Source organism: Hippocampus guttulatus, chromosome 13, assembly GCF_054856545.1.
Source record: "Hippocampus guttulatus isolate MCC_2025c chromosome 13, RoL_Hgut_1.0, whole genome shotgun sequence".
NCBI lineage: Eukaryota > Metazoa > Chordata > Actinopteri > Syngnathiformes > Syngnathidae > Hippocampus > Hippocampus guttulatus.
This window is the reverse complement of record NC_141273.1, coordinates 17,513,508-17,534,423: the sequence shown is the minus strand read 5'-3', so window position 1 is coordinate 17,534,423 and position 20,916 is coordinate 17,513,508. Positions and strand designations below refer to the sequence as shown.

Here is a 20,916-nt window from a genome sequence, read left to right as displayed (position 1 = left end):
CCGGGCCTCTTTCCTATGTGGGTATAAATCAGCTGTGAATGAGATGTGTCTGAGCGCTCGTCCATACAGGTCCAAACTATACGTGAACAAAAGCCAAATATGTGCTCCTCATATTTCGGTGCAGATAGAGGAGAGGGCTTGAGAGAGGTGTTTAGAGGATCAATGTTACTTTCATACGTGACAATACTTTAAGACCACCGGAAACATGAAGAATAAAGCAGATGTTTGTGGTGACAGTAAGAGTTCAGCCACCCAGAGTGTTCTTTTTTTTTATGCGCTGCCATGATGTGACATCATCCTTAGTAGAAGTCTCCATGAAATGAGGACATCAAGGAGCGTCTCCTCATATCCAGGAAATGGTTCTACCTCCTCCTACCTCGCTCCTCTGCCTGAAATGAGCCACGACGCGCGGGACCATGCTTACTATTGGATTTTGTTGCAATGTAAACATTCTACAATGAGTGTGTTGCACTTTATATGTCATTTTGAGCTGGGATGCACAAAGAGAAATGTCATTTAATTTTGCATGCATTGCAGCATGTCATATACAAATCAGACACAAGTAAGACTTTTTTCAGCACATTTCGAAACAAAGAAACCACAGTAAAATCCTTCTTCCTTGTTGACCTTTTTCCTTTCCCCCAGCACAGTTTCCCAAAATTCCAACAGACCTGTCAACCTCTATTTTCAAAATTAACCTGGAGCAACCAGCCTTATAGCAGAACTGAATCTTTGAGACACATCTCACAGAGTTACACACAGGATAACAACATGTGGCACTTATACTGCCAATCTGCTATTTCTGGTCAATTATACTTTATGTATAATTTCACCATGTATCCATAAAGTGCGTGCATAAATTATCATTGAACAATGGCCACAATCATTTACCACTGAATTGTTCAAATCTAAAAAAAAATCATTGTGACGCAAGGATCACACTCATTCTGCATGATGTGGATTAAACCTTTAATTGTGCATCTCTGAAAGAATCCCCACCCACTGGGTTGATACAGTATATACTGGACAGTGGGATACTCACAAACAAAGTCAAGCCCAATCAAACATAACCCAATTTTATGCCTTGTCAAAGTACCGGTAAACGGACCAGTCCATCACATGCAGACACTGGGAACCACTGTGGCCTACATTCATTCAATCCAAGGTGTTAGAGCAGTGATCCACATCACAGATTACGTGTGACTGAATGGTCAGGCTATAAAAGGGTCTGATACTCAAATGCTTTTTTGTTTTTTTTTAAAGGTTGACCATGCACACTAGTACACAATAAATGGAAACAAGAAATTATGTGTTATGACAAGAGGTCATGTCTCAGGGCTACAACCTCATGGCTGGTGTGTTTTGTCTGATATGTGTTGAAGCCATATGCCATTGTTCAGGATCCTGCTGTTAGCCTTGACAGAGTGATTGGCTGTAGTAGTATAGCAGTTCGATGTTTCTTTATTTTTTTTTTCATTGTAGTTTTTTTTTCACCCACCCTCTCGCTGTTTTTTGCCATTTTCATTTAATACACTACTCATGTTCTAATCTTTTATTTTTTTTACTTCTCATACTCATAATCCCTCAAGGGAAATTCATCTCACACACTGCTATTAAAAAAAATGTGTTGCTCAGCACACGAGCACAAAGAGATATTCTCCAATGACTCGTATGGCTCATGTTTGACCTCTACCATAGGTGTCTATGTGTGCAGATAGATATGTGTCGATGCAGTGTCCTCGTTATTCGCCCCTCAGGGCATGAGGCATTCCGATAGTTTTACGTAGATGTGAATGTCCCAGAAAAAGTGTTCACCAGTCAGACGCTCCCTCACTTTGCTGACCACTTCTGAGAGAGAATATGAACTAAAGTGGACACAGTTAAAAGTTAAATGGCCATACTTTTTATTCTTTATTCTTTGTTTTTTATATTATGCACAACTCTCATTTATTGTGCAATAATCCAATTGTAATATGTATTTGCTACATATTTTGATGCATTTTTATGCTTCATAAAACATATATGTCTGAATTTTGGGTGACTTGGAACGGATTAGGGCAGGGGTCCCCAAACTTTTTCCTGTGAGGGCCACATAACTTTTCTCTTCTCTGATGATCAGTTTGTAACAGAAAAAGTGTGACGATCGTAGGGGAGCTTAAAAAATGTTATTGTTTCCCAGAAAGCCACACATAACCAAATAACCCTTTCCAGGTTCTTTACAGAAAAAAAGTCAGGAAACAAATAACACTATTAATGAAATAAATAATAACTAAATAACCCTCTCTGAGTTCTTCACAGAAAAAAGAAGGAAATAAATAATAACTAAATAACTCTCTCTGGGTTCTTCATAGAAAAAAAAGCCATGGAACATGAACTTTCTGTTGTGCCATGCACAATCTTAACAGATAAAAGTTCAGCTCAGTTGTCAGAGCAGAATCTCTCTGACACATATGAGCAGTCTCTTAAAGTTCCTGTGTTCCTTCCTTATAATCCTTTTGTAGGTTCCAGTAGGCTTGTAGACACCGCTGTTTGCAGTTCAGGGGTTTTTGGGGCGTTTTTAACACAGTGACGGGTCATTTTGACCCGAGGACAACAGGAGGGTTAGAGGGCCGGGCCAAATGTGCTGACGGGCCGTATCCGGCCCGCGGGCTGTAGTTTAGGGACCCCTGGATTAGGGCATTTGCATGGAAAACACGTCTCTACTTACAAAATTTTCTAGTTCTTCCAGAACCAAATAATTTCCTAAGTAGAGGTACCACTGTATAGTGAAAAATCCAGAACTATCAGAACCTTGCTGGTCACACTGCTCTTTTTACCAATAGTCTTCCATTTGTGCTTGTTAAGTCAAGCTTTTAGGGCAAGTGTCAGTCATTTTGGCCTGTTTGAGCAATTGGTGGATATTTTCAACCGAAACTTGTCAGCCAATCTGAGAAAAGGGTTCCCGATTAGAAAACGAAAGGAAAAGAGTCGAGGAGAATGTTGAGAAATAATGAAGTTATACCGTTGTACTCTAACTTCAAGGTTTTTATTTAGATTTAACACAAAGCTCAATGGAAATCAGAGTTTGCATATTATTATGGAATGTAAAATAAAATAGGATATATTGGACTATAGGGCGGCCCGGTAGTCCAGTGGTTAGCACGTCGGCTTCACAGTGCAGAGGTACCGGGTTCGATTCCAGCTCCGGCCTCCCTGTGTGGAGTTTGCATGTTCTCCCCGGGCCTGCGTGGGTTTTCTCCGGGTCCTCCGGTTTCCTCCCACATTCCAAAAAACATGCATGGCAGGCTGATTGGACGCTCTAAATTGTCCCTAGGTGTGAGTGTGGGCGTGGATGGTTGTTCGTCTCTTTGTGCCCTGCGATTGGCTGGCAACTGATTCAGGGTGTCCCCTGCCTACTGCCCGAAGACGGCTGGGATAGGCTCCAGCACCCCCCGTGACCCTAGTGAGGATCAAGCGGTTCGGAAATATTGGACTATAAAATTTGGTCCATATTTCACAGCACTGCACAATATGTCTTTTGTGTCTTGATGTGACATCGTCTTTCACACTTGAAAATACGACGGCTCTCAACTAGCGCTGGTCTGCGATGGTGTAAAGTTTTTTTTAAATGACTTGCTCCTTGTTTTTTAACAAACTGTTGCTTTTTTTCCCAGCTGTTGCTTTTTATCTTGTATTTGGTTTTGCTTTGAATTGCAATCGGAATCTCAACTACTGTACTGTGTTAAACAGACATCTGACGACCGTCTTGATCAATTGATGTGAGGTTTACATCGATCTGTCACACTATGTCCATGTCTGTAAAACAGCTGTTCTAATTAAATCCATTCCAGTTCGGAATAGATTATGTCACACGTGAACAGTTGACCAGAGATCTTCAATTGGAATGATTTCAGTCAGAATGACATAAAAGTCAGCATTTAAACCCGGCTAACGCGAATCACTGAGAGAAACATTAATGGAATCGGATTCGCTAAATTCTTCTTGTCATTATTTTTGACACCTTGGCTTTCCTTCTGTCTCTTGTCAGAGCGAGTTCTCCCTCAGCAGTTGTTACTCCTGGACCTCCTTCAGCAGTGGGGGGCAAGGAGGCCAGAGGTCAGCTTCTACCTGCGACACTGTCCCTCCTTGCCACAAGGTACAGCACACATACTATGCTTTAGCCACAGGGGTGTAGCTAGACTTTTATCCTTGAGGTGGCCAGGGTGTCAACATTTATTTTTATATTGAATGAAATTGGCGTGAGCGCACACACACACACACGCACACACACACACACACAGAGGTCCAGCGTTCCATTCGAAGCTCCAGCCTTCCCATGTGGCGTTTTCATGTTCTTCACGTGCCTGTGTGGGTTTTCTCCGAGTACTCCGATTTTCCTCACACATTACAAAAACATGCACTGAACACCCTAAATGTGGGGGAATCCCCCCCAAATCCTGAAATTATCTGGAGGGGTGGGTCCAAGCATATTTTATGGGGGGGCAGTTCCCTCCCTCAACCCTCTCTTGCTCTGCCAGTGTTTGGCCATACCTACTGTATTTTATATGATATCTTTAACTCCTGTGAGACAACAATATTGTGAGTCATGGCATGTTTTCATCTATTCTATTTTTGCATTTTATTTTTCATTGTACCCTCTTTGTATGGTTGTTGTGTGGCTTTCCAGCAGCTCCTATATTTTATTGTTCTACTTCTTCCTTTCATAACTTTGCTGCTTTGGGAATTTCTCCATTGCGAGACTAATAAAGGTTTTCTTATCTTATCTTAATATTAGTTGTCATATTTTTTTGAAGGCAACATGATACTCTATCACAAGAAGAAAACTCCCCAGTGAGTGCTGTTTAATGAGGTTTAGAGGTGAGGTCAGGGGCTCAGTCAGTAATTAGCCTGATAAGATGATTACAGTTATATAACATGTATGGTGTAATCCTGAATGGGAGGAGAGGTCTGCTTAAGAAATATTGATGACTGTGTCGTGTGCCTGACGTAATGTAATTCATGGGGGTGGTTCATTTAATTTCAGAATGGATCATGGGTCGTTCTTGCCAACACACAAATAAACCTGTAAATGACCCATACTGAGCTCCGATTCATGTTTTCCGGTATTTTCAAAAAAGGTCCATGAATGTCCCATAGCAATCCAGTCAAGTGACAAAAACGGACAGTCACAAGTGCCAGTTTTTGTGTTGTTATGACGGCCAGCGAAACCAACCTTCCCTTAACCATACGAAGGTCTCGGGCTTGCTGGAGCCTATCGCAGCTGTCTTCAGGCAGCAGGCTACTTGCCGGCCACTCGCAGGGTACACAAAGACATACAATACTGCCATTTGTGTTCACAATCACACCTACGGACAATTTAGTGTACAATCAATGTACTATGCATGTTTTGGGGATGTGGAAAGAAACCGCAGTGCCTGGAGAAAAACCCACGCAAGCGCAGGGAGAACATGAAAACACCATCCAGGAAGGCTGGAGCCCACATTCGAACCCCCAAATTCTGTATGCAAAAGCAAACCACCGGCGACCTGGCCTCTACCAGAAAAACTGTTGAAGAGGGGGTGGGATTACAAACTGGTGATAAAAACATTTATAGTAACTATGAACACATTATCAGGAGCATTCATCAGAAAATGTTGTCACCCTTTAGGTCGCCTGAGGTTATGTGTGAGTTTAAAGTTGCCCCACACCAAATGGAGAAGGAAACCTAAATATACTACAGTACCCGGTACTATTAATTGGTTGAGCCCCATCCATGTATGATTGATGAATTTAATGATTGACTTTGACTGTAATGTGTATTAGATAAAACAATATGTCTGCTTTGAAGACATATCCTTTTCATATATGAATGCATACCATGATGGTTTCCTGCATGTAGAATATATTTAATTTGAAGGAAAATCATACTGTTGTTATATGTTTGACAAAAACTCTTTATATGTCATGTGATTAAAATTACCCAAAACACATATGGGAAAAATACTGCTGCATACATTTTTTGTGTACACTGCGGTATATGTCAGCCTATGAAATCTAAAATGGCAGCACAATTTTTTGAAGAACAAATTAATCATGTGACAGAGCAATCAGATCACCTTGATGCAATGAAAATATTTTTTCATTGTATGAACTGATTAGGGCGGCCCAGTGGTCAGCTGGTTAGTGAGTCGGCCTCACAGTGCAGGGGTGCAGGGTTCGATTCCGGCTCCTGCCTTCCTGTGTGGAGTTTGCATGTTCTCCCCGTGGCTGCGTGGGTTTTCTCCAGGTACTCCAGTTTCATCCCACATTCCAAAACCATGCATGGCAGGTTAATGGAACACTCTAAATTGTCCCTTGGTGTGAGTGTGAGCGCATGTTGTTGTTCGTCTCTGTGTACCCTGCGATTGGCTGGCAACCGGTTCAAGGTGTCCCCCGCCTACTGCCCAAAGACAGCTGGGATAGGCTCCAGCACCCCCCGCGACCCTTGTGAGGATAAAGCACATCAGAAAATGCATGGATGGATATAAAGTCCCAGTCCAACTCCCATGTCGTGGTTCCGAATACGAATGGAGGGCAGCCGACAAACCAGGGTGCAAGTTCTATTGAACAACAGGTAGTGTCCTAGTTGGAGTCCATTGACATTTTCATGCACTGTAGAGGCATCAAGCCCTGTCACCGACTGCCAAAAAGTAAGCCTAATGCCAAACGAGTGTGATAATGAGATTTGTCAACAGAAAACGCAGCCGCTGTGCGTAAACAAGGAAGAAAGCTAAGTGGTGTATTCATCCATCAGCACTTAACAAAACCCAATGCTGGAATTGGATCGAAAGCATGGAATCTGAAGAAACGAGGGAAAATTCAAAGCACATGGACTATGAACGGCAAAACATTTATCAAGTTAAAGGGTCCACCAGAGGAAGCCAAGATAAAAAAGCAGCATGTAAGGGAACTCACCTCCATCACAGACATAAAGTCAGCTCACTAATACTGATAACTACTGTCACACGTGAAGCATGAACACTGAACAAATGCTGGAACCCAACGAATTTAGGGACCTTGATGCCTATGAACTTCATTGTGTCCATTGAGTGAATAAATCGCGGGGTGGTGTAACAATATGTGTTGACTGTCCACTCCCCTTCAAAGTCATTCAAGAAACGTCCTCTGTAATTGATAATGTTTTAGAGTGCATCTCAATTGGAATTTGTAACCACAAAAGGAAAAATATACAATAGAAAACACTACAGCTCTATTTACCCAGGACATTTCACAAAAAGGGTGGCACGGCAGTCGACCCATCTCCCTTTTTACCACAGCTCTCATAAATCATTGAAAATTTATTTCATGTATGATTGGATTCATGTTTTAAAAAAATAAAATGTAATTACTGACAGTCAGTATGGTTTTAGAAAAGAATCGATCAACAGCCCCGGCAGTAATTGATAGAGTTGACGAAATCCAGCTGGGGTATTTTTTCAGAATCAGAATCATCTGATTATTGGCCAAGTACATCGAACACACAATGAATTTGTCTCCGGTAGTACAGGCTACACTAGTTTCATCATAGACAAGGACAGGACAAATAAGTATGGAAGGACATTCCGTAATGTAAGGGTACCATTGTGCGGTGGTACCACCCAATGACAGCTGTGAGACAATGTCATCAAAAATCATTGCACCATTTTAAAGTGACCAGTAGCAGTATTTGTAGTACAACAAGTATGCAATTGTGCAGATGTCCTTGAGCTCAAAGTGTCTGGTGCTGTGGAATATAGATCAGTGACAGTAAGTACAGAGCTGGAGCTACAATGATTATAGCGGAAATGCTGTTCCACAGGGTTGTGCAAAATGCACGAGCCACTAGTCAGGTAGATTTGGGTTACTGTTTAGGGCAGGAGTGTCAAACTCCGGTCCTCGACGGCCGCTGTCCTGCATGTTTTCCAAGTCTCCCTGTTGCAACACACCTGATTCAAATGATCAGATCATCAGCAAGCTCTGCGGAAGCCTGACATTGAACCTGTTCATTTGGCTGTGGGACATGCCCAGAACACTTCACCTGGGAGGCATCCAGGAGGTATCCTTATCAGATGCCTGGGCCACCTCATCTGGCTCCTCTCAAAGGGGAGGAGAAGCAGGGAGAGTCCGGACATCCTGCGTAGGAAACTCATTTTGGCTACTTCTTTACATAAATGATGTATGTAATGTCTCTAAAGTATGGACTCTGTCCATATTTGATTGACATGTCAAGATGCTAATTGTCTTGGCCACGGTAACGTAATATTAAACACACAAGCTAGCTAACCCCGCATATCTAACGCTAAAAGTCTTTCAATATTGGTGAAGAATTGGTCCTTGCCACAAGTAAGACTGCGTTGTTGTTACTCTTCTTACATTGAGAAAAAACAAAAAACTATGGATTCTTGTCTTCTGCCCCCCACCGTTGGAATTAATGGTTGCCGGTCCGCGAAGGGTATGGACTTGTATGGATCGGTATGCAGCAGAAAAAAGGTCGAGGACCACTGCTCTAAATCACTGCAGTACTAGTGTCTGTCTGTCTACTTTTCTGTTGTGACAAGATTATTCCACTGCATTTTCCACCTATTCATTTTGATTGGTTGGTGATAATTCCAGGGTGAAGCCTGCTTCTCACCCAAAATTGGCAGACATAGACTCTAACTCACCTGTGACCCTCATTCCGACAGGCATTCCAAACAATATTTGGATGTTGGGTAACCAACTGGCGACAAGGCTAACTAATTTCGATGTTTCTGCTTCTTTATACAGGAAGTCAGGAGACTTTGGACACAACTTGGACCACAGAAGCAACAGAGGGCACGGACACCAGTGTAAGCATGCACCACACAAACACATACTTCTACTTTTTGAGCATGACGTCTCTGATCCACTGGTTAAAGGACTCTTTGATTCTCTCCTCTTTCATCTCAAACTGCTTCAAACAACAAAGCGTGTGATGGAAAAGTGGTTAGGACTGCACGACTGTCCGTGTTTTATGTTATGTGTTGTGTTTATTATTTTACTTTATGTTAACTGTTTTGTTAAGCGCTTTGTTACAGCTGCCGCTGTTGTGAAAGCGCTATATAAATCAGCATGTATTGTATTGTATTGTATTGTACTACAAACAGTGCTTGCAGTATGTACAATATGCACACAATTATAGCTATTGTGTTAATGGTTGAGTTGCTATACCTGAACAAACAACAAAGTTCGAACCACATTTTGTCTGTCATTTCGCAAGGTCAAGCAGTTGTCATATTAGCAGGTTGGTTTTTTTTTTTTGGTCCCTGTTGCTTTTGCATCAGACCAGACGCTTCCTTTACCCATGCTGGTTAGGGTGCCAATGACCATGTTTGTGTCTAACAGTGTGTTGGTCAGTCTGGCTGTGAGTCAACTGGTGTGTGTGTGTGTGTGTGTGTGTGTGTGTGTGTGTGTGTGTGTGTGTGTGTGTGTGTGTGTGTGTGTGTGTGTGTGTGTGTGTGTGTGTGTGTGTTGGCTAGTCAGTGAAGGTGGGATTAGTTTGGTCTCATGACATAACCAGACTAAGAGGATTGTTAGCTAGCCAAACAGCTCCTCCTCGTCCTCTCACCTTTCTCACTTCTCCGCGATCGTCTTGCGTTGCCTTCTCCATTGTGTAATTTTTACATTTTCTGCAAAGACCAAAAGAATTTGAGGTGCGGCTGCAGTTTGGAAGGGTGGGGTAAGTTCAATGTGTTTTTCATGGAACAAAATGTGGTTTTCATTCATTTTTTTTTCTTTGCTCATCACACCTGGACACCTGATTTTAATTTTGCTAAGCTAATCATTTTTACGTGATAATAATAATATCACATAAAAAAGTAATATAAAGAAAAAAACTTATGAACCAAAACAAGCTTAGATTATGAGTCACTGCTCAACCGTTGAGTGACTTTTTTCAAATAAACTAACACCATCCAAGTAAAATGTACTCAAAATCTCTTTGTAAAATGCACTTAGAATTTCTGAGTGAAATAATGTTCCGATTTTTTTCCAAGTAAATATCACTCAATGTTTTTTGGTATGTGTTGTCGACAGACAGTAAAAAGACTAAAATTCCCAGACGACTGTTCGACCTTCCTTCTTCCTGCAAACAGCTGTGCTATAATACAGAAATTAATACATTTAAAATCACATTTAAACTTAACCCCAACGGCTCATGTATTAAATTGATTGCAAGAGACGTAAATAAATAATTTTTGTAATTATAGTTTTATAATTGTATGTAGTTGTATGTAATGTTTATAATTGTATGTAATTGTATGTAGTTGTATCTAATGTCCTCTCCGTGAGCCGTCACCTTACCGTGGTGGAGGGGTTTGTGTGTCCCAATGATCCTAGGAGCTAAGTTGTCTAGGGCTTTATGCCCCTGGCAGGGTCACCCATGGGAAACAGGTCCTAGGTGAGGGACCAGACAAAGCACGGCTCACAAAGCCCCTTATGATAGATAAAATCGATGGCACTCAGTTTCCCTTGCCCGGACGCGGGTCACCGGGGCCCCCCTCTGGAGCCAGGCCTGGAGGTGGGGCTCGTTGGCGAGTGCCTGGTGGCCGGGCCTACACCCATGGGGCCCGGCCGGGCTCAGCCCGAAGAGGCAACGTGGGTCCCCCTTCTCATGGTCTCACCACCCGTGGGAGGGGTCAAAGGGGTCGGGTGCAATGCGAGCTGGGCGGCAGCCAAAGGCGGGGACCCTGGCGGTCCGATCCTCGGCTGCAGAAGCTAGCTCTTGGGACATGGAATGTCACCTCTCTGGCAGGGAAGGAGCCAGAGCTGGTGTGTGAGGTAGAGAAGTTCCGACTGGATATAGTCGGACTTGCCTCCACACACAGCCTGGGTTCTGGTACTAGTTCTCTCGAGAGGGGTTGGACTCTCTTCCACTCTGGAGTTGCTCATGGTGAGAGGCGCAGAGCAGGTGTGGGCATGCTCATTGCCCCCTGGCTCAGTGCCTGTACATTGGGGTTCACACCGGTAGACGAGAGGGTTGCTTCCCTCCGCCTTCGGGTGGGGGGACGGGTCCTGACTGTTGTTTGTGCATATGCACCAAACAGCAGCTCAGCATACCCACCCTTTTTGGAGTCCTTGGAGGGTGTGCTGGAGAGTACTCCTGCTGGGGACTCCCTTGTTCTGCTGGGGGACTTCAATGCTCACGTGGGCAATGACAGTGAGACCTGGAGCGGCGTGATTGGGAGGAACGGCCCCCCCGATCAGAACTCGAGTGGTGTTTTGTTATTGGACTTCTGTGCTCGTCACGGACTGTCCATAACTAACACCTTGTTCAAACATAAGGGTGTCCATATGTGCACTTGGCACCAGGACACCCTGGGCCGTAGTTCGATGATCGACCTTGTGGTTGTATCATCGGATTTGCGGCCGCATGTTTTGGACACTCGGGTGAAGAGAGGGGCGGAGCTGTCAACTGATCACCACCTGGTGGTGAGTAGGCTCCGATGGTGGGGGAAGATGCCGGTCCGTCCTGGCAGACCCAAACGTATTGTGAGGGTTTGTTGGGAGCGTCTGGCGGAATCCCCTGTCAGAAGGAGTTTCAACTCCCACCTCCGACAGAGCTTTTCCCATGTTCCGGGGGAGACGGGGGACATTGAGTCAGAGTGGACCATGTTCCGTGCCTCTATTGTTGAGGCGGCCAATCTGAGTTGTGGCCGTAAGGTGGTTGGTGCCTGTCGTGGCGGCAACCCTCGTACTCGCTGGTGGACACCAGCAGTAAGGGATGCCGTCAAGCTGAAGAAGGAGTCCTATCGAGCCTTTATGGCCTGTGGGACCCCAGAGGCAGCTGACGGGTATCGACTGGCCAAGCGGAACGCAGCTTCGGTGGTCGCCGAGGCAAAAACCAGAGCGTGGGAAGAGTTCGGTGAGGCCATGGAAGCCGACTTCCGGACGGCTTCGAGGAAATTCTGGTCCACCATCCGACGTCTCAGGAGGGGGAAGCAGTGCACCACTAACACTATGTACAGTGGGGATGGGGCACTGCTGACTTCGACTCGGGACGTTGTGAACCGGTGGGCAGAGTACTTCGAAGACCTCCTCAACTCCACCAACACGTCTTCCTTGGAGGAAGCAGAGTCTGAGGACCCTGAGGTGGGCTCTCCTATCTCTGTGGTTGAAGTCACCGATGTGGTTAAAAAGCTCCTCGGTGGCAGGGCCCCAGGGGTGGATGAGATCCGCCCGGAGTTCCTCAAGGCTCTGGATGTTGTGGGGCTGTCCTGGTTGACACGCCTCTGCAACATCGCATGGTCAACGGGGAGAGTGCCTCTGGATTGGCAGACCGGGGTGGTAGTCCCTCTTTTTAAAAAGGGGGACCGGAGGGTGTGTTCCACCTACAGAGGGATCACACTCCTCAGCCTCCCTGGTAAGGTCTATTCAGGGGTGCTGGAGAGGAGGGTCCGTCAGGAAGTCGAGCCTCAGATTGAGGAGGAGCAGTGTGGTTTTCGTCCCGGCCGTGGAACAGTGGACCAGCTCTACACCCTTAGCAGGGTCCTCGAGGGTATGTGGGAATTCGCCCAACCAGTCTACATGTGTTTTGTGGACTTGGAGAAGGCGTTTGACCGTGTCCCTCGGGGAGTTCTGTGGGGTGTGCTTCGTGGGTATGGGGTACCGAACCCCCTGATACGGGCTATTCGGTCACTATACCACTGATGTCAGAGTTTGGTTCGCATTGCCGGCAGTAAGTCGGAATCGTTTCCAGTGAGGGTAGGACTCCGCCAAGGCTGCCCTTTGTCGCCGATTCTGTTCATAATCTTTATGGACAGAATTTCTAGGCGCAGCCGAAGCGTTGAGGGCGTCCGTTTTGGTGGCCTCAGTATTGCATCCCTGCTTTTTGCAGATGATGTGGTGCTGTTGGCTCCTTCAAACGGGGCTCTCCAACTCTCACTGGAGCGTTTCGCAGCCGAGTGTGAAGCGGTTGGGATGAAAATCAGCACCTCCAAATCTGAAACCATGGTCCTCAGTCCGAAAAGGGTGGAGTGCCCCCTCCGGGTCGGGGGAGAGATCTTGCCCCAAGTGGAGGAGTTTAAGTATCTTGGGGTCTTGTTCACGAGTGAGGGCAGGAGGGAGCGAGAGATCGACAGGCGGATCGGTGCAGCGTCTGCTGTGATGCGGACGTTGTATCGGTCTGTCGTGGTGAAGAAGGAGCTGAGCCAAAGGGCGAAGCTCTCAATTTACCGGTCGATCTACGTTCCAACCCTCATCTATGGTCATGAGCTATGGGTCGTGTCCGAAAGAACGAGATCCCGGATACAAGCGGCCGAAATGAGTTTTCTCCGCAGGGTGTCCGGGCTCTCCCTTAGAGATAAGGTGAGAAGCTCGGTCATCCGGGAGGGGCTCAGAGTCGAGCCGCTTCTCCTCCACATCGAGAGGAGCCAGATGAGGTGGCTTGGGCATCTGATTCGGATGCCTCCTGAACGCCTCCCTGGTGAGGTGTTCCGGGCATGTCCCACCGGGAGGAGACCCCGAGGAAGACCCAGGACACGCTGGAGTGACTATGTCACCCAGCTGGCCTGGGAACGCCTCGGGATCCCCCGGGGAGAGCTGGAAGAAGTAGCTAGGGAGAGGGAAGTCTGGGCTTCCCTGCTAAAGCTGTTGCCCCCGCGACCCGGCGAAGCGGTAGAAGATGGATGGATGGATGGATGGATGGATGTAATGTAAGACATAAAAGTAAAAAGTATTCAGCTAGCGAGCTATCTTCATTTGAACAAATTATTCACTTGTTAGCTTCATTATGATTAGCTTGTAACGAGCATAGCCGATTCATATTGCTACAAGTCTTCTTTAATTAATTGACTTTTAATGTCGTGGATGCTTGTTAATGCTCTTGTAACTTATTTTAACCTTCATTATTATTTTAGATAAGCTATAGTGGAACGCCATGACTAGAGTTCTTGTTTCCAGTGTCAATCTGACACAAACATTAATTAGCTCCTTCGTCATTATTCAAACTGAGAAACATTCCTGAAAAACTGCAATCATGTGATCACAGTAGACTTTGATAGTGGGGGAAGATGCTGGTCTCACCTGGATGGCAAAGAATGTATTGTGAGGGTCTGTCTGGGAATGCTTGGCAGAGTCCCCCATCAGAAAAAGTTTCAATTCCCACCTTGGCAGAACTTCTCTTACATTCCGGGAAGGCAGGGAACATAGAGTCCGAGTGGACAATGTTACGCACCTCTATTGTTGAGGCAGCCGACTGCAGCTGTGGCTGTAAGGTGAACGATGATAGTTGTGGCGAACTGTTGGGGGAAACTAGCAGGGAATGATGCTGGCAATCTGAACAAGGAGTCCTATTGGGCCTTCGGGTCTCTGGGACTCTAGAGGCAGCTGATGGGTACCGGCTAGCCAAAAAAATTTTAACTTTGGTGGTCGCTGAGGCACTTGGGTGTGGAAGGCGTTTGGTGAAGCCATAGAAAACAACCTCTGGACAGTTTTGAAGAAATTCTGATCTTGTGTCTTGGGTTACATTTATTTCTATGACTGTACTTCCATGCCAAAGCATCATGACTTGAAGTCAAAATTCGCTAAATCTTTCTACTAACTGGTGGGCTGCCAGTCTTCCTCACAAGCTACACAAAAGCATAGTACCATTCAGTTCACTGCATGACAAATGTGATTCCTGAACAGAAGAAGTCCTAACCCTATGTACAGAACACAGCCTTAACCAGAGGTGGGCAAACTACGGCCCGCGGGCCGAATCCGGCTCGTTGGTCCTTTTAATCCGGCCCGCCGAAGGTCGGTCCACAATTAAGGTTCGATGTGACTTGTAATGACAGGCATTTCACCGCCAGGTGGTGCATTGACTTGAAGTTGCAGAACACAGGGAGGGGGGGGCGGGTTCTTTTCGACCACCTAGGACCTCTGTATCGCTCTACTTCTACTGGTCTGATCACAACCCATCTGCAGAAATGCACAGGCTAAAATAGGTCATCAACAACACTGTCGTCATTTTAAAAAAGTATATTAATACAGTACGTTCATGCTTTTGTTCTGTTGATGTTTGATATGGACTGTCAACAAATGCAGTTTATTTTTTTTAATGTACCATAGCTCGTGCTGACCTGGCCCTTCTGTCAAATTTTAAAAGTCAATGCGGCCCCCGAGCCAAAAAGTTTGCCCACCCCTGGCCTAGACACATGGTTTACTGATGGACAAGCAGTAGGTGGTGCGGTTCAAATGTGTGACCAGCATAAGCCATAGCCTAGGGCAGCAGGAATGTCTGAGTTCTGTGATTAAAGATCAGGAGGAATATTTTTTACTGGAGGAGCTGAGCATCTGATGCGGTGATGGGGGTGAATGAATGCTGAAGAGATCAATGTGAATAACCTTGTTTTACCTAAATACATACAATGGTGTTTTGGCACACCGGAATCAAAGCTAATAAAAACAAATGATTATGCACAGTCATTTGCACTCCTTTACTACTAAGCCACGCTGTTGTAATATGCCCAAACTGTGACATTGGCTTGATGAAATAGTCAGCGATGTCCTTGAAAAAGATGTTACTTGGATGCCAGCATATGGTATGTTGCACTGAAACCTAAGTGTGCCTTTTCACATTAGTGGTGTCTTCACAGATGTGCAAATTCCCCACGGCATGGGCACGAACGCACACCGATACCATCACATGATGACCTTTAAACTTTGTGCTGATAACATTTGGAATGGTGTTTTTCCTTTTCTTGACCCAGAGAACACAAAGTCTATGATTTCCCTCCCAAATTTGAAATGTGGACTTGTCAGACCACAGTTTTTCACTTTGCGTCAGTCCATCTCAGATGAGCTCATACCGAGAGCCGCTGACGGCGTTTTTGGGTGTCGTTAATAAATGCCTTTTGCTCTGAATGGTAGCGTATTAACTTGCATTTGTTTACGTCGCAATTTTTCTGAAGTGTTCCTGTGCCTTCGTGGCAATATCCGAAACACAATGATGCCAGATTTCTAATGCAGTGCCGTCACAAGGATCCAGGATCACGGCCGTTGAGTTTTTCGGCCTTGTGGCCTCCGTGCACAGATTTCTCCAGTTTCTCTGAATAGTTTGAGTACATTATGGATCGTAGATGATGAAATTACAGTGATGAAATTAATTCCTTGAAATGACACATTGAGAAATCCTCTTCTTAAACTGTTCGACTATTTGCTGACACATTTGTTCACAACGTTTGCTTGTGCACAGCTGAGTGTTTTGACGATGCTCCTTTTATACCAAATCATGAGACTCACCTGTTTCTAATTCACCTGTTCATCTAGGGCAGGGGTGCCCATTACGTCGATCCTGATCTACCGGTAGATCTAAGACAGGTCCCAAGTAGATCCGAGGAGGAAAAAAAACAAACAACCATTTGTGTGTCTTTGTACATGTTAGTAATATATTTTTTTGTGTTAATGTGCGCTGCACCCAAATCATCCTATCAGTCTCATTTTCACAAAAAAATATTTAAAAAAGAAAATAAAGCAGGTAAATCTTGAATTTACGATGGCGCGTGATTACGTCACCGGAAGTTGTTAGCGCTCAGCAGTCTGCAATTGCTGCTTGTGATCAGAGCTGTTGCGCTCTGTCTTTTATCGTCATTATTCTCATTCAGAGTTTGCTTCGTGTACAATTCACAGAGGGCACGGGCAAAGAATAGGAATCTAGGAGGGCCCAGGGAAGCACTTTAAAACGGTACGTGTGAGCTACGATAGTTAACAGGCTGCAAAAGTGCATCGCATGCCTCAGTTTCAGGCTGTTTCTCATCATGGCGTGCGTGTGTGTGTGTGTGTGTGTGTGTCCGCGTGCGTGCGTGCGCGTGCCGGTAAGGGTAGATCCCGGGAGGTTAGTTGATCGAAAAGTAGATCTTCGGTCCAAAAGGTTTGGGCACCCCTGATCTAGGGAATATTCCAAAGAGGTGTTCCTTGAGCATTCATCAACTTTTACACAGTCATATTTATTTATTTACTTGCTTGCTTAGCTTAAGGTGAACACAGGCGGACACAATGAACTCGCTACCGGTTTATTGTCAGGGAGAGGGACAGGTTGAGGTGGCAGGAACCAAAGGCAGACAGAGAAACCAAATCGAGGTCTACTGGGAAGGCTCAAACGTAACAGCTCGGCAGCAGCAAGTACAGCAGGTAAGATAATTGACAAACTAACAACGGGTGGCTATTTAGACTGGCCTTTATGCTGCAGGGGTGAGTGTGGCTGACGAGGTGAAGACTGGTAGGTGTGTAGGTGAGACAGGTACAATGATCGGGGAGACGCCCAGCCCACACTGAATTGAGGGAAAGGTCACCAAAAACAACAGAGGGAGGGGACACACAGTGGAGCACTGAGGGCAGAAATGTAGTCCAACATTTGGAGCATGTGAGCACGGAGCAAAATGAGAGAATATTCGTAAAAACAAAATATTCATCCGTTTCAACATTAAGTAGGGTATCTTGCGTTTGCAGTATATTACAATTGCATATGGGTTGAAAAAATGTGCAAATCATTGTGTTCTGTTTTATTTACTTTTACGAAATGTCTCAACTTCATTGGAATTGGAGTGCGAGTCTGATCCAAGTAAACATGACAGGAAATGATATGACCTGTGTTTTGACAGAAAATAGAAACAACCCATTCTAACAATATGCAGTTGACGTTGTTTTTTTTTTTAAATCAAGGATCGACAAATATATTGTAGATAAACAGAAAAATGAAGTGATCTTAAATCAATCACTGCCCGGCGGGTACAGCAGTCAGTTTGTACAGCAACAATCATATTGCAAAACAATGCAAATGAAAGACTAAAAAGATGTTATCAACTACGATAAAAATTGAGTTTTTAAAAAGACATGAATATCAACTATACTACAGATTGAGTATGAAAATATGCTGTTCTGCAAAATCTGGAATGCAGGGCCCTGGCAGAGGTCAGAACAATAACATCTTTTTTTTGCTTTGTTATTTCAGATTTTGTTTCCAATTCCTGCAGCCCACACACACCCACAAACTGTACCTAGATGACTGATCCAGATTCCTTTGCATGCTTGTAAGTGTGTGTGCGTCTGTGTGTGTGTGTGTGTGTGTGCGTCTGTGTGTTGCGACCCTTCCACATAATGGCAACAGAGGAAGGGCCTAACATAAGTGTAGGAGTTGGGGAGGATTAAAATGTGGTGTGCTGTCAAGGTTTGGATCTTCTAAACACAAACGAGTACACATACTGGGGGTGAGGGACAATTTAACCCAGGCACATGACACTAGATGACTAAATTAAAGTAAAACACTCCCAAATCCCATTGCCTTATGAATGAAGTGAACAAAGCTAGTTATGGCGAATAACTGATTTGTTACACTAAACAAAAGACAGCGGAATGAAAACACACATATGGGATGAGTGCTGACAAACACATAACAACACTGCCAGCCCCCGTATGACTTCACACAGCCCACCCTGAAAGCAACCGAGACCTTTTTTTTTTTTTAAACAGTGATGGTTAATCTTGTCAGGTGGTGGCACACCTGAAACTATTTGCTCATGGGGTCAACCTCCACTGCACTTATTGGTCGGCTGAGTTGGGGATGAGGGCCAACAATTAGGAAGGAGCAGGGGGCTTGTTCTCACACACAGACAAAGATTAACCCCTAACACAAAACCTCCCCCAAAATTAATGGCCAGGAAAAACCGTGGGCCATTAACAGTGTGTGTGTGTGTGTGTGTGTGTGTGAGAGAGAGAGAGATGGGAAAAGTATGACGCAAATTGGGGCAAATGTTCTCCCCACCACATAGATTCATGAATACATGCGTATAGGTAGGTGTGTGTCACTGGGCAGGTCGAACAAAATTCTTGGACCCACCACCGACATGAATACATTCTATTTTTACCTTAACTCCCCATCTTACTCACGACACGCATCTAAAGGCAGTGGTGCAGTGATTTCTTAACTGAGAAAGTGGGAGAGATTGAGAGTGCGGAGTTTAGAGGGTGTGTGTGTGTGTGTGTAGGTCGGGTGGTGTGGGGCGTGGGGGGGTGGTCAGGTGGGTAGGTGAGACTAGATGTCGTTGCAGCAAAAAGCCAACTGCAGCAGCATGACGGACTCAGTGCGGGAGAGGTGAATGAATGCCGACAAGCAAAGGGGTGGAAGAGAGATGGTTCAAATGTACTAAAGACAAAAACAGTATAAGAAATAATTTCCATGTATGAAGACTGGATGAAATAAGGGGTCAATTGTGTATCTTTTAAAAAAATATTTCTGCTAACTTAAGTAAAAACGGATTATTTGTGACTACATTATATAGTTTTGACCCGACACATCATGTGCGACCATACCAAAAACAGACTTCATAAAGGGATGAAGAAAGGGAGGGAGTGAGGGAGTGTGCCTCGCACAAAGAGGAGAGAGAGAGAGAGAGAAAGAGAGGTGTGTCGTAATTCATCAGTTGCGAAATGGGAAAGTTGTGATCAGAATTGCTTTGTTTTTTACGCTGCTACAAGCCTGCGGCATCCTTCGTCGACCAGAAAGCGTAAAGGGCTGCTGTTTGTCCGGAAGTGCGGTCAGGATGGAGTGGAATGAAGTGGATTTGGTGCAGGAATTTACCGTTGAAGGGCAATGCAGCAAAATTAAAGTCCGCTCCTGCAGGATCACATGGGACAGCCTGCAGGTAAATACAGCACGGCAGGAAACTGATTGAGATTGTATGTTAATATCAGTTGGGGAAGGACAACAGCACAGTCTGTGTTGATTGCATGAGCTATGCGAGCAAAGAGCCCAAAAAAGTGCCTTTTCCCTTGCCGTGCAGTGCTTGGCCGTAACTCTAAGAAATACTTGCATTTTATTTTGGATGTTCCAAGTATGACAAGTGATTCAGATGGGTTAATATGCTCAGCTTCTACGAAACATTAACTTGTGAAAAGAGCAAGGGTTGGTATGCAACACAGCACTGTGCTGCATTATAAATGGCTTAACGCAGCAATTTACCGAAGTGATATCAATGGCAGAACCTTTTTTTTTTCTCCCAACCACGCTGACCATTTTGAATGGAACTATTCAAAAGTAAACCTCACCAGTGCTTTATATTTTTAATGATCTTTTTCCACCATATTTTTTCACTTGTGTTACCGTTTCGGACTTGCTGGAGGTCTGCGCTCTACTGAGGTACATTCTGCACCCTGAACCTGCTGGGTTAAATATTCTTTTTAACCCACAATTTAGTAGTAGTTATAGTACCGTAGTTATAAGTGGTCATTGTGGAATCGCTATTTTAACACTTATAAAAGTGACCTTAAACTTTTGCACGTTGCAAAGCCTTATTTCTGAAAAGTATTTGAGAAAATGGAGGAAAACATAGTCGATGGTGTCGTGGTACACTCGCCTGACGTGTGTGGGCAGCGTGGGATCAGTTCCCACTCAGTGGCGGTGTGAATGTGGGTGTGAATGGTTGTTGTTCTCGAGATGTGCCTGGTGGTGTGAATGGAAGTGTGAATGGTTGTTCGTCTCAACATGTGCCTTGCTACTGACTGGAGGCTCCAGCAACCCCCCGCAATCCTGTTCGGGGGAAAAGCGGTGTTAATAGATAGGGAAACGTAAGTGGGTGCATAATTCCAATAAATGGGGCAAACCAGGGATGCCCATGATGTTGATCGCGATCGAACAGTAGCTCATGAAGGGAGTGTGGGTAGCTCACATGGCATGAAGTCAATAACTCCCAGGCCTTCCAATTTTATGCTATTGATATATCTGCCTGTCAATGGCACAAATAATAATAATAAAACAGTCGGCCCTTGCCGATCATTTGTTGTGAAAATTGTCTCTTGAATGCCAAACACGGCAGCCAATCATATGCCGGTTGCAAGCCTCACCGCGCATGCGCATATAAGGGCGCTACCTACCAAACCTAGATAACTAGCATTTTCCATTTTGTTTCATCTACTCTAAACTTAATA

The 20,916-nt window shown here is 44.9% G+C and overlaps 1 protein-coding gene across 7 annotated transcripts in view; it reads left to right on the top strand.

Annotated features, from left to right (window-relative positions):
• The window catches only part of LOC147196752 (apoptosis-stimulating of p53 protein 1-like), an 87,380-nt gene that overhangs the window by 28,612 nt on the left and 37,852 nt on the right, over window positions 1–20,916 (top strand). For 3 of the 7 annotated variants that reach the window (XR_015102644.1, XM_086126909.1, XM_086126907.1), the window contains exons 3-4: window positions 4,028–4,135; window positions 8,764–8,825. Coding sequence is in view for 4 of the 7 variants with exons in the window: in XM_086126909.1 (XP_085983035.1) it covers window positions 4,028–4,135; window positions 8,764–8,825 (170 nt within the window). In the remaining 3 variants the exon portion in view is untranslated. Of the gene's footprint in view, window positions 1–4,027; window positions 4,136–8,763; window positions 8,826–9,519; window positions 9,695–19,384; window positions 19,635–20,916 lie in introns of those variants that run through there. The other 4 variants (XM_086126908.1, XM_086126910.1, XM_086126912.1 and 1 more) reach the window with 4 other exon arrangements.